The 14,527-nt window shown below is 44.6% G+C and overlaps 1 protein-coding gene across 1 annotated transcript in view; it reads left to right on the forward strand.

Annotated features, from left to right (window-relative positions):
* DENND5B (DENN domain containing 5B) overlaps nucleotides 1-14,527 on the forward strand; it is a 221,548-nt gene that overhangs the window by 80,542 nt on the left and 126,479 nt on the right. Inside the window, exons 7-8 of the mRNA XM_044679311.1 lie at nucleotides 3,751-4,281; nucleotides 8,941-9,172. Coding sequence (XP_044535246.1) covers nucleotides 3,751-4,281; nucleotides 8,941-9,172 — 763 coding nt within the window. The remainder of the gene's footprint in view (nucleotides 1-3,750; nucleotides 4,282-8,940; nucleotides 9,173-14,527) is intronic.

Below are 14,527 nucleotides of genomic sequence, written 5' to 3' on the forward strand. Positions count from 1 at the left end.
TCTTGCAAACAGCATAATGGAGGGTTCTGGTTTTTCATCCATTCTGCCGTTTGCTTCCATTTTATAGGTGAGTTCATCCTAGTCACATTTCCAGTTAACTATTTATTTCCCTCCATCCTGCCTGCCCTCTGTTTATTCTTCTCTTTTCTTTCACCATATCCCTTTTTGCAAGTGTTTTACTGCCGAACACCGTCTTCCCTTCTGTAGAACAGTTATAAGTAAAGTTATGCGTGTGTGAAGAGGGCAAAGGCATGGGACAGCAGAGTAAGAAATTCTAGAATTCTACTGGAGAGAGTCAGTTAGCTTAGGCTGGAGAATTCATTCTCTTTTTACCTGAGGAGAGGCTGGACTTCTCCATCCTCCCTGCTTCCCTGTTACCTGATTGAAACATCTATTGGGCTTCCTGAGGGATCCTGGACAGCTGAGCCATCTGTCGGTGAGAATCTGCTTGGAGTCCTTGTGGACCCAAAACCCTCTCCTTGGGCCCTGTCCTGCCCTCCATCGCCACCAAAAAGGGGGGTTTGTTTGGGCTTAGGGGAGGATATTTATATTAGGGTCGGGGTCCCTAGATAGACAGGTGAGCTCAGTGTAGGTAACAGGACACTGAGACCTTGTGGGGTTTAGATAGAAACCTTCAGTCTAAGTTGCCCAATTACCTTCTTACTTTTCCCTTGTTACAATTAAACCACTTTTATGTATAATCTTAATGGGTTTGAGTTTCATCTCAGAGTCTGGCGCTGCCGGCCCTGTGCTTGGGTGGCCTTCCCAGAACCCAGGTGACTCTTCTGATACAGCCCCTAAACCCACCTTAATATTTCAATTCCCTTTTCCCTGTGCCTTTCTCCTTCCTTTTAAGGAAATACAGATTTCTACATTTAACAGAATATGTACTTTATCCCATCTTTGAGCGAAGTCTGGTGAGAGTAAGGTTTAAGTGTTGTCTGCCCCACCCCCATCTTGCCCTTCGGTGTAATAGCTTTTTCACCTTCTTTTATGTGAGCTAATTCATCCCATTTTGTCTCTTCCTTCCCTCTTCTCCCAGTGTAGCCTTCTCTCTTCCCTCTTAGTTTTTCTTTATGTCTTCCCATTACAGACAGTTCACATCCACACCCTCCTAATTGCCCTAATTTTGATAAAGATCACAGGAATTAGAAGTATGATCTCATATAAAATTATACACAGTTTGACAATTTAACTTTATTTTCTCTTTCCTATTTACCTTCTCATGCTTCTCTTGAGTCTTCTCTTTGAATGTCAAGTTTTCTATGGAGCTCTCGTCTTTTCATTAGGAATTCTTGAAAGTTCTCAATGTCGTTAAATACCCATTTTTCCCCCCTTGAAACATTATACTGAGTTTCTCTGGGTTGCTGATCCTAGGTTGTCATTGTAATTCCTTTGTCTTCCAGTGACCCTCTAAGGTGGAAGCTGCCAAGTCTGGTGTAATTCTGTTTGTGGCTCTGTGATATTTGAATTGTTTCTGGCTGCCAAAAATATTTTTTCTTTGTTCTGGGAGTTCTGGAATTTGTCTATAATATTTCTGAGATTTTTCCTTTTAGGATAGGATCTCTTTCGGGATGTGACAAATGGATTCTTTTAATTTCCATTTCACCCTCTGATTCTAGGATATCAGGACAGTTTTCCTTGATAATTTATAGAGAGCCAGCTCTATATTTTGGGGGGTCCTGAGTGGCATTTAATGGCATCGGATTGAAAAGACAGGAAACAGAACCCGAGAGCAGCCAGACTAGTGGTTAGCTCATAGCTGCTCCAACTTCATGGAGTCTTGAGTTTAATTATATTCTGGTTTCAAACAAAGAACACAGAGAAAGAGTCACAGCTGTGAAGGGGTTACAAATCATACACAAACCCATTAAAGTCTAAAAAGTAGAGAGATAGGTCCAGGGTCAAGGGTCAAATTCCAACCACCAATTAGTAGGAAGTTAATTCTGGGAGCAGAAATATATTTCATGGAGATTTTTACTAATGGCGTTCTCTCCAGGACTGCACCTGGGCAGATAAGTTCTTATCTAACTTTGTCTGTGTCCGGCCTTGATTGTCTAAGTAATATATTTTTCGGAGTTCCAGCTTCTTAATTATCAGGGAGAGAAATGGTTAACTCAGTAGCTGCTGGTCTGCTCAGGACTCAAAGCTTCCCAATAAGAATACTGAGAAAAGGTGGGGATCTGAAAAGGAGTCAAAAGAGGAGCCTCAGATTTTACCTTAGACGGCCCATTCTGTCTGTCCTGACATGCAGTGCAGAAAAAATCATACCCACAGTTTTACTTGCCGATGATTCTGTAATGGATCCAGATAAAGTATCTATTACAGACTCTGTTTCTCTAAATGACTCCCAATAGCCTCCTGGAGGGGTCAAGTTGTTTTTGGATTAACCAACCTGCTGGCACCAGAGCTTTTCAGGGCTCTGGTCACCAGGACCAAATACAAAGCCTGCCTCAGCTTGGATTGGTCACGGAGGGAATCCAGATAACAGGCCCTCTCCTGACCCTATTTCTCCAATTGGCTCTCTGCAATAATTTCACTTAGTATGATATGTAGGTTCTTTTTTCCACTTTTGGTTTTCAGGCAGTCTAGTAATTCTTTTTTTTTCTTTTTCTTTTTTAATTTTGAATATTTTCCCATAGTTATGTGTTTCATGTTCTTCCCTCTCCCCCAAACCTCCCAGCCCCCCTTAGCTGACACACAGTTCCACTGGGTTTTACATGTATCATAGTCTAGTAATTCTTAAATTATTTCACCATGATCCATTTTTCAGGTCAATTATCTTTCCAATGAGAAATTTCATATTTTCTTCTATTTCTTCATTCTTTTGCTTTTGTTCGATTGTTTCTTGAAACCTCATGAAGTCATTTTCTGCTTATCTAATTCTAATATTTAAGCAATCTACAGTGAGCTTATATATCTCCTTTCCTATTTGTCTAGTTCTACTTCTAAAAATGTTTTCTTTATTTGAATTTGGCCAATTCTACTTTTTGAGGAGTTGTTTTCCTTCGCAGATTTTTTAATATCTCTCCCTTTTTCTGGGTTTCCTTTACCAAGCTGTTGATGCTTTTTTCCTATGGCTTTCTTTCATTGCTCTCATTCTTCCCCATCACTCCACCCCACCCCCCACCCATTTTTCTTCTTACTCTCTTAAAGTCCCTTTTTGAGCTCTTTCATTAACTCTTCTGGGGCCTGAGACCAATTTATATATTCTTTGATGCTTCACATGTAGCTGTTTTGTCAGTGCTGTTTTATTCTATATTTACATCTTGAACCTGGAGTTAGATTCTTTTTTTGTTGTTCATTTTTTGTCAGCTTATTTTTTACTGTACATTGAAGTTGAGCCCTGTTTGTGAATTGGAGAGAGTGTTGTCCCATTTTTCTTGTGCTGAGGCTTGGGGCTGTGCTTCTGGTTAGCACCCAGCCCTGTAACCTAGCTGCTGGCTTACACTAGCAGTGGATCTCCCTGCTGGCTTGTACTGATGGGAAACCTCACTGCTGCCTCCCCCTGGCGGGAGACCTCCCTGTGGCTCTGGATTAGGCAGACCCACTCCTGGACAGCTCCAGGGCTGGAGCTTTGCTATTGGCTGGCCGGGGCAGAGCCTCAGTTCTGATTGCTCCTTCCGGTGGGTAGTTTTTATTAGTTATTAGGAGACTAACCTGTCCTTGCTGTTTCGAAGATCTCGATGGTTCTTGCATTTAGAAGTGGGTGAATTTTGATGCTGATACCATTTTCCTCTTTCTTTTCAGGCAAACCTATGCTTTGTGGACATAGATAATCATTTCATCGAACTGCCTGAAGAATTTCCACAGTTCCCTAATAAGTTGGATTTTATCCAGGAAATCTCCGAAGTGCTCCTTCAGTTTGGAATCCCGCCAGAAGGGGGCCTCCACTACAGCGAGAGCAGCATCAAACTCAAGAATATGGTTCTGAAGGACTGGGTCAGCGACAAGAAGAACGGCAACGTCTCGGCCAACACGATCCACATGTACGAGTTCCTGAAAGGCAACGAAACCATCGCCCGCCTCCAGGCGCTCACCAAGAGGACGGGCGTAAGCGTGGACCAAGTGGCCCTCTCTCCCGCGCTGGCCGAGAAGAAGCTAAAACTGCAGTGCGAGGAGGCCGAGCTGAGGGACTATAAGCTCAACGTCCAGCTGCGGGAGGTCTTTGCCAACCGCTTCACACAGATGTTTGCCGATTACGAGGCTTTCGTGATCCAGACGGCCCAGGACATGGAGTCGTGGCTGACCAATAGGGAGCAGATGCAGAACTTCGACAAAGTAAAGAATTCTCTTTTCCTCTCATCCCCAGGGGTTTAGAATGTATTTGTACGTAGATTCAAGGTGGCAGCATTGCTACAAAGTAAAAAAGGTTTCAAGAAATCAAGTTGATTCCCTTTTTAGAATGTTGAAAATGACCCCCGCAGACCGTCCCCCACCTGCCACTAGGCATTTTCTCATTTTGGGGGCTGTGTAGTGGCTGCGGCTTATTTTCCCCCAGATTCCCAAGCCCACCCGAGGCCTTTCCAAGTGGTACAGAGTGGGCGAGTGCTTAATGGATGCCAGCCTAAGAGCGTCCCTCCCTGTCCCGCCTCAAACACTATTTCTGTTCAGGAGGGCCTTAGGGGCCTTCTGTAGTAGAGGCAGGTCCCCCAGAGCTAACAAAGATGGGCATTGGTCGTGCCCCTCGTCCGTGGGGAGAGGCTGGCCTGGGAGCGGGGCTGCAGCATCTGCGTGGATGAGCGGCGATCGCTGTCCAGTGGGAGAGTCGAGTCATGGACAGCTGTTGCCTTTCCCACCTCTTGTTTTTTAGAGAAAGAATAGCCTACAGACGTCATGTTGGCAAAGACAGGAGAGTCGTATTCCTAGAAAAGGCCCAAAAAGGCTGTATCAAAGGGGGGAGGTACCGCAGGTTGAGGAACAGGACTCGCCTGAGTGATGGCGGGGTGAGAAGATCACTGCCGGCCTCAGGCTCGTGTCATGTTCGCCCCAGAACTGGCCCAGGGTCGAGGCAAGACTAGGGCCCTACGGCAGCATCAGGAGGGCTGAACCCCACATTTGGCCTCGTGGCTCTTGTACACAGGAGTCGAGGCTGCATTTGGAAGTACTTTTTTAGTTTTCCTTTTTCTGTTGAGAATGTCTCGTACCGTCCCCAAGAACTCTCCTGTATGTTACAAACCCTTGAAAAGTTTGAAATGTGCTTGTGATATCTCACTTTTTCTAATCTAAAAGTGCCCATCGTCTGTTTTGGCTGTAAACGTTACATTTTTCTGAAATGAAATCTGTTCTTTTTCCAGTTTAATCTTATGGGAAAGTCAGTGTCAGATTGGCTTTGAGTACAAACTGTTTACTTCATTCCAGGTCAGAAAAGAGGAGGAAGAGTTAGATTGTTAACAGAATGCCAGGATTCTCATCAGGAATTTGTAAGAAAGCAAGGCAACATAGTAGCATCAGCTTTCAGCTTTCCAGAGCGAATTATCAGTGTTCCTTTGTGAGTCGAAGGCACCTTGAGAAATGCGGGGTAGAGCTTAGTCCTCTGCGAGTCATCGCCGTTAAAGAATAAAATGGGAGATGAAAGAAGTCCGAGTTCTGCCTTTAACATTATTCCTGCTCCCTAATGACATCCTCAGGTCCTTGAAGTGCATCCAAAGTGCCTCCTCTACTCTTCTTTGGGACGTCCAGTTAATATGTTTCTGGTGGTAAACTGGATAAAGAAAGGGGAGAGAAAAGCCAGATCAACCCACCTTTATTAAGCTCCTACTGTTTGCCAGGCACTGGGCGTTAGCAGTTTTTCTCCATTAAGGAATGTTTCCAATGGGAAGGGCACTGGACAACCTTATGTGTGAGAACAACTTTCATGAACTGTGGCCAGATTCCACCTGCCCAGAAATCTCCCAGAGAGCTGGCAACTTTCAGCATTTCCTTTTAGCCCTTCTTTTCCATCTTAGGGTCAGTCCCGAGTCCTGGGTCCAAGGCAGCCAAGTGACAGGGGCTAGACAGTTGAGGGTAAGTGACTTACCTAGGGTCATGCAAATAGGAAGTTTCTGAGGCCAAACCTGCAATGAGGTCCTCTTGTCTCCAGACCTGGCTCTCTCCATTGAGCATACCTGGCTACTCCTTCAGTATTTCTTAATCTTGTATGTCTGGTATTGAATTTGATTATTTTTATGCCTGTTCTATGAAAGGCAGCTAGATAACACAGTAGATAAAGCTTTGGACCCAGAGTCAGAAGACCTGAGTTCAAATCTGCCTCAAACATTTTCTAACTGGGTAACTCTAGACAAATCACTAAGGCCCTTTCTGCCCCAGTTTCCTTGTTTGCAAAATAAAGGGATAATAACTAATATCTGCTAAAATAAGGATAACCTAAAAAGAAATATTTGCAAAGTGGTTAGCCCAGTGCCTGGCATATAGCAGACATTTAAGAAGTGTTTATTTCTTTCCTTTTTATCAAACAGAGAGATTCGTATGCCCCCTGGGATTTGTCATTGAACAAACACAAATTCCTATCAAAATTAAGGGCTGGTTTTTCTTTCCTCCCTGTAGATCTCAAATTGTAAGTCCTCAACTAGTCATTAAGCACTTAGTGTTCACTCTCCCGAGTTTTGGGAGTAGAAGGAAGAAGTCGAAACAACCCTTGTTTTCAAGGAAGTTACAAGACGTGTAATAATAATTATAATAGTGATAGCCAACGTTTCCCCAGAACTCTTGGGCTTGAAACGTACTTTACACCTAATCTCATTTGATCCTCACATATATAAGGGAATCTCAGAGGGGAAAGGCCCTGCAGTAGATGACATTTCAGCCGATTCTTTAAGGAGCCAGAAATTCCGAGATGTGGAGCTGGGGAAGGAGGCTCTCCCAGGCATGGAGATAAATTGCCAGGGCGAGAGCAGAAAGATGGAGAAGCTCGTGGGCCAAAGGGCAAGTCGTCTAGAATGGCCAGATCACAGAGTTCATGGAGGGAGATGTGTGGGAAAGGAGGGCAGAGCTAGAGAGAGGAAGGAGCCACACAGTCGAGCTTTATGAGGCCGAGGAATTCACATCCGATCTGAAAGACGGTACCGAGCGAGTAGAGGATGAGACGATCACAGCAGCGTCATAGGAAACGCAGTTTGGCAGCTGTGTGGGAGCTTGATTGGAGCGTGTGGAGAGGTCTGAGCGAGGGACGCCACGCAGGAGGCTAGGCAAGAAGCGATGATGGCCTGACCCAAGGTGGCAGCGAGTGAGGGATGGAGGCAAGATTAGTATCTGTGAACCTAAGGGATGGGCCGGTGGTGATTTCCTCAGCAGTAATTAACTTAATACTCAAGCCTGGAGTCTGAAAGGGAGATTGGAGGTGTAGATAGACCTCGGTGAGCCACCTCATAGAGAAGATGATTAAACGAGCCAAGGCCAGGGAAGTCACCGAGAGAAAGAACATTGGGTGGAAGGCTCAGGCCAGAGCAGGGGGGCTACGACCACTGCCAGTGAGCAAGGAGCACTACAGCTGGCAGGAGGAGGGACAGCGTCACAGAAACCAGAGAGAAAAGGGCGAGAAGCACGAGGCGGGGGTCACAAGTTTGGAATCCTACAGAAAGGAAACCAACAGTCTTTGTCATTCTGTTGCCAGTAGCCTCCATAGAGCAGTTTGAGTTTGATGATGAGCTTAGAAACTAGACTGCAGAGACTGTAGAGGGGGAGAGCTAGCAAATATCTCTATAAGATATAAGATATATTTGGCTTTTTTAAGGGATTTGGCTGAGAGAGGGAGGAGAACTGTCAGACGAGAACTTGTGGGGATTGTGAGACCAAGCAAAAAAAATGAATGCTGGGAGGAATTTGGAGTGTCTGTACAAATTAGGGAAAGAATTACTCGTGAGGGATTGAAGATGAGAGAGGGATGGTAGTGGGGGCTAGAGAACAGACTGCTGGAGGAGTGGGAGAAGACAGGTCCAAGGTTAAGTATGAAATGAGCAAGTCCTTGGCAAGAATCAGACTGGCGTGAAGAAGGAAAAGGTAGATGTCAGGAGTAGGCGAGATGAGAAGAGGGAACTCCTGACAGAGGGTCTTAGTTTTTGAGTTATGTAAGAGGTGAGGTCCTCCGCTGAGAGGCGCCTTGGGAGACACTTGGGAGGAGAAAGGACGGTTGGAATAGCTGTTGTAGAGGGAGAGATGGAGAATCGGTTAAGGAACACTTGAGATTTAATAACATAAATTTATGGTGAACCTGTTGGACCTCCTTGAGCTCTAGGCAGTAGCAGTTGAGTAGAAGCAGAGGAGGAGGACAGGAGTCACCAGAGATGGGGCTTAGCAAGGTGTGATTGGCAGCAGGAAAGGGGAGCCCCAAGGAATTTGAGAGAAGAGGATAGTGTGGAGCTGAATTGGATCACGGAGGGGTTGAGAGGAGACTGGTATAGCCAGGACGGGGGGAGGGGGAGGATGCCCTGGGAAAGTAGAAGAATTGATTAGAGGTCATGGTGAGGCTGAAGAGCAGGGCTAGCCATACATAGGACACTCCAAAGGAAAGACAAAATTAACGCTTAGGATGTAAGAAAGGAATTTTTGAGCTCCTGAAATGGAACTGTAGTATTTGTGGGTAATGAGAAGATCAGTCCCATGACCATCCCTGTCATAGCTGAGATGGAATGGAAAAGTCGGTCATGGGACCGCCTGGGAATTCACAGTGTTGAAGGGGATATGGGCATGTGTGTAGAAATTCCTAGCATGCCATCAGGAGCTGAAATGCGTATTAGTGGGCTTGATTGTAAGTCATTATAAATTGAAAATCAAGGATGCCAAGATTGGTCCTTGGAGGGCTCTTGCAATTTCAGAGGCCATTTTTATGCTGAGAGATTAGAAGGTGGAATTGAAAGGAGGACGGACCTCAATAATATGAGGGTGTAACCGATAGCAATAAAGAGGGCCATCATCACTAATTGCCTACTTATCTCATTACAGGCTTCTTTCCTGTCCGATCAGCCTGAGCCTTATCTCCCATTTCTTTCACACTTCATTGAAACACAGATGTTTGCCACCTTTGTTGACAATAAAATTATGTCCCAGTGGGAGGAAAAAGATCCTCTCCTTCGGGTCTTTGACTCCAGGATTGAGAAGCTGAGGCTGTATAATGTCAGAGCACCGGTTTTGCGGACCTCCATTTATCAGAGATGCAGCACTTTAAAAGAAGCAGGTACATCCAGTTTGACACTTAAAGTACAATTTCATATCTGTTCCTCTTTCTTTTTCCATGTAATTCCCATCATGCGTGTTCATTTTTTTCTCCCTTTGCCACACAGCAAGGTTTTCTCCCAGTGACCTGTGTCTGATGAAATTTGGGGCCTGAGGAAGAAGGAAGACAAGGATGTCTGCCTTTTGTTATTTTTTCCCCATATTTTCTGGGGAACAGGTTCATACCCTCTTTGGCTTAGTTCTCAATTTCGGGGGAAAACAATAAATATAATGAAACATGATTAGAATCAACTAAATGCTAAGGTCCCAAGATGTTAGTTTCTGTCCCTTTATTTATGCCCCGAAAGAAGCATTTCTCCACCACTTTTCCCTGGATCATTCAGAAAATCTTGGTTTTTCCGTAATAAATCTGAGATGCCTCCTGACTTATATAAATATCGATGGATTTGACTGGTCAAAATAATGCACACACAGTACCCACAAATAACAGTCTGATTCATAACCGCCATTAATAAGAGGCAGCGAAGTCATTAAAATGAGGGATTTCCCCCCCTTTATAACTGGATTAATGGCAGATTTTAGGCTTGATTTTTCTTTTCGAGTGTGAATACAGCCCTTGAAGCAATCTTTTAATATGGGAATGCGGAATTGGGGATATTTTACTTAATAGTAAGCTATTTTCTGTGCACAGATGGCATGGATTGAAACTCTTGACTATTAGCAGGAACAAAAAAGTACCCCTAGTTCCAAATCCTTGGTGAATTGCAAAATGAACTCTTCAGTAGAAAAGGATGAGTGGGAAAGTAGTTTTAAGCTCTTGCACTCTGCTAAATGCTAGAGATACATACAGAAAAACAGATAGTCCCTACTTTCAAGGAGCTCACATCCAAGAAGGAAGAGTCAGGTCAGATGGAAAGGCTCCATCCATGGTCCTTAGGATATAGCAGCAGTCATGGCCTTTTTTCCCTTTAATTCCTTTTAGTTCTCTTAATTTTCCTGATAAAAACTGCATCCATTTCTGGTATTGAATCATTCATTGGACCTTGGCAGCAAAGACTTTTCCGAATTTCCAGTAGCTGTGTGGTCCCAGGAGGCAAGAATTACACAATCTGTGGAAGTAGTTGTCCATTTCTGTCTCCACTAGAGCCGACTCCCTCATTGAAGGCTTTCAGGGCTGGAAGCCCAGCTGGTAGTCTGGAGGTGTGAGTGGAGAGTTTAGGGGGCGGGGGCTCTTTAGCTTAGTGTCCCGGGCTTTGGAGGCTGAGGGATGATGTCGGTAGTTGCCCTTATCTTTCTCTCAGGCTGCCTTACTGTTTTAGCTAGGCTCGCTAGCTTCCCACCTGTGGTTCATAAGTAGTTGCTCTCTTTACCACAGTAGTTACTTTCCTAGGAAGTGGTTGTGGGAGTTGGGTTGGAAGCAAAGTCAGTGATCTGGGAGGCACTGCACTTCTGGGGTTCTTGGACCCAACTGACTCCCAGTGGCCATTGGTCAGAGGTAGGTGGTAATGGTGGGAGGGCAGATCCTTTCTCCCCTCAGTTCTGGTTGGAGAAGAGGAGCTGTTGGTCTGGAGGGTGCAGATATTCTCTGGTTTTTGGGGCCTGGGGTCCTGGGCTGTCACCATCTTGATCTAAAAGGAGTTATAGACAAGGTAATGATGGTCCAAATTGCCTGAAAAGTGCCATCTCTTTGTCTCACATTTAGGGTTAGGGTTGGGTTGGATCAGCCTTCCTGCCTTATGGGTAGTTCTCCCAGTCTGTTTTCTAACCTGTAAAAGAGAGAATCCTACTTAGAGTGACTGTCTCATAGAAATCAAGGCTTTACCTGGCAATTCCCCATAACCAGTCCTTCTCCCTTATAAGTGTTGGGGTTACTTGAATGTAATTGATTCCTATGAAAAGGGGGGAAAAGGAAACAGTTAACTCATGTGTGGAGTGGAATCCGGAGGTCTGCACCCCAAAGTCAGTCTACTGAGCAGACAGGAGACTGGATAAGATGCTGGCAGAGAAAAGGCAGCCTTTATTAGGAAGGGGAGAGGCCACAGGCTGCTCTGAGTGATCGACCCAACTGCAATGTCCAAGGCTATACAAGTAAACTCAGAACTGATAGGAATTTAACATAATGCTTCTCTTTTAGTTACCCCCCACCACCTGGGTACAATACAATGTCTGTATGTGTTCTATTTTCTTTATCTTGTCCTTCTCTCCTTAAGTTTCCCAGCGTTCTGAAACTCGTGGGAGCATTCCTCAAGTTTGCAATTTCCAAGTTGAGTCAGAGTTTAGACATGGCCAAGGCCTTTTGTACTGAAACATTTGATAGAGAGAGTCAAGATTTTTTTTTTAAACTATTTAATAGACTTTTTCCATGGTTCCATGATTCGTGTTCTTTCCCTCCCCTCCTCCCACCACTGTGTTATTCATGTATTATTGTTCAGAACTCATTTCCATATTGATACTATTTGCAATACGATGATCATTTAGAGTCAACATCCCCAATCATATCCCCATCAAACCATGTGATCACTCCTATGTTTTTCATCTGTGTTTCTGCTCCCACAGTTCTTTCTCAGGATGTGGATACATTCTTCCTCATAAGTCCTCAAGATTGTCCTGGGTCATTGCATTGTTACTAGTTGAGAAGTCAGTTACATTCGATTGTGTTACAATGTATCCATCTCTGTGTACAATGTTCTCCTGCTTCTGCTCCACATGGAATTCCTCCAGTTCATCATTCCTTTCAACACAATAATATTCCATCACTATCAGATACCACAATTTGTTCATCCATTCCCCAATCGAGGGATATCCCCTCATTTTCCAATTTTTTGCCACCACTAAGAGCACAGCTATGAATGTTTTTGTACAAGTCTTTTTCCATGTTGTCTCTGGGATACAAACCCAGCAGTGGGATGACTGAATCAAAGGACAGGCAGTCTTTGATAGCCTTTTGGGTATGATTCCAAATTACCCTCCGGAATGGTTGGATCAATTCATAACTCCACCAGCAATGTATTAACAAGGGAGTCAAGATTATAGCTGTAAGTTTAGGACTTTTCCCAAGGGAATTTTCCATCACCATTTCTCAGTTTCTAACCTCTTTTATCCTTTGAATACTGACTGTCAGAGCTATTTGGAATCCATAAGGAAAAGGAGGGAAAATGAGGGGGTTTGGCCACATTAGAAAAGAGTGAATTAAAGCTGCCTGGGGAGAAAGATTTCTCTACTCTTCATAAGAAGAGATTGGTACCTCTCTTCTGAAGAGCTCCTAACTTTAACTAATTTTCTATAGAAAGTTGCTAATCTAAAATTACTAACTAATATATGCTGGCGGATAATCCATGATTTCAACCCACACACTGAGATTATGTCATTGACTTTTCCTCTTATGTGTTTTCCTTATATGGGCCCAGAGTGCACAAGTAATTAACCCTCAACTAATTAGGTAATTGAACTTTTGCAAATAAGCAGTGATCTTCTAGAAACTGAAAGCATTTAACTGATCTACTACACTTTAGTAGTAAAGTAACTTTAGAGAGAGATCTCAGATCTTCTGAAAGTGTCTTGGTAGCCTCAGAATCCGTTTCTACCAGTGGCCCCCAAAGGTTGCTGGAACTGCTCTTCGAGGAGGTAGCAAAGTGGTTTAAATCAATTCTGCAGCCTGCCATATGTGGTCCTTTTTGGACATGAGTCTGTGGCTGTTATAAGTGCCTCATAGTGCCAGGAATACTCTCCTCATTTTGACCCAGTTCAAAAGGTAGAAGAAGTCTTGGCTTTGATTCCATTAGTTCATCTCAAAAAACAATAAGCCGTCACGTGTATGGCCCAGATCAGATTATTTCCCGTCTCCAAGTGGGGGGAGGGAAGGGTACCATTTGGGTCTTTTAATTTTAGAAAACATATGTTGAACATCTATTACATGTAACTGAGAAGAAAATATCTTTGAATTTAACAAACATCGCCAATACAAAAGAGTAAGAAAAACAAGTCTTGTATTTCATGAAGGCATTGATCCATTATAGTTTTATATCTCTTAAGCCAAGCTGTTAATTACCTTCCCAGTTCTTTCTTCCATAGCTCTCATTTCTTTTCCTCCTTCCCTCCAGTGTTCTAATTACACTTATAAAAACTTTTTTTCTCATTTCATCCTTTCTAGAAGTTCTAGTTGAGTGTGTGTCCAGGCTGGGTTTCTCTTTGACACTTGCCTATAGATAGTCTGTGGCCATTCTCTTCTGCTTGGGTCTTGAGCATTCGTTCTGCCACACTCATGGTTCATTATATTGGGGTTCTTTTTCCTCTGCTAGCCGTCTTCCTGATTTGGGGCTTTCTCTTCAGGCTGGGCTCTGCCGTACTTCTGCAGGAAAAGTCTCTGCTGTTTCTGTTGCTGCACAATCACGGGCTGTTGAGTGTTGTGTTATTCCCTGATCTCCGGCAAAGCTTTCAGGATTTCCTAAGCAGTCTGAGCCAGAGCAAAGTCTGTTCCTTCTTCCGTGGTCTGACCTCTGCAAATTCCTAGAGGGAGTTTGGCTTATACGAGAACAGACTGCCGCCAGATTCAGCCCCTCTCCCACAACGGGAAAACTAGTGGTTCAGAGCCGCAGAATCGTAGTCTGCCGCCGCCTGAACTTACTCCTTTTTCAGTTTCCAAGGGCTCCCTTGCCTGGGAACACCACCATCCCGCACAGGGCCCCGGGATGCGTAACCTAGAATGGGGGAGCACAAGGAAGCCCTTGTGTGCAGTGGGGCTTACATTCCCCATGTTCCCACTCCAACTTTCTCTGGCTTTCTCCATCAGGATTTGCCTGCTGCCTTTTATAGACACATTTAGAGGAGTTTGTGGTGGAGAGCCCGCCATAGTGCTCTTTGCCACTCTGCCATCTTGTCCCACCTCTTCTGATCCGTTTTCCACACACTTGGCTACTGAGTGGTTCTTCTCATGTGGCTCTTGTGCCAGGAAACTCCAGAGGCTCCCCGGGGCCCCTAGCATGGAACAGAAGTGCCTTTACTTGGTTTTTACTACTTCCTGAGCCCCTCATTGTCCCTCATTCCCTTCTCTCCCCTCTCCTGGCTAGCTCACCTGGCCTTCTTGCTCTTCCTCCTGCCCTGGCTATCTCCTGTGTCCTAACATTCTCTCCCTCCGCTGCCACTGCGATTCTCTGCCTAAAGGAGAAGGCTGGGTACATGAGAATAGGGAAGGAAGCGATAAAGCTAGACGCGCCTCCTCAGCATGCAGGCCCCGCACAGGGAAGAGCGTGGAGGAAATGCCAAGTGAGCTGCTTGTTTGGGGCTGGCCTTCCCGGGACACTTCTAAAGAGAGCCTAAATAAGGAGCCAGATGTCCAATGGAGGAATGGATGGACGAT

This window comes from Gracilinanus agilis, chromosome 5, assembly GCF_016433145.1.
Source record: "Gracilinanus agilis isolate LMUSP501 chromosome 5, AgileGrace, whole genome shotgun sequence".
Lineage (NCBI taxonomy): Eukaryota > Metazoa > Chordata > Mammalia > Didelphimorphia > Didelphidae > Gracilinanus > Gracilinanus agilis.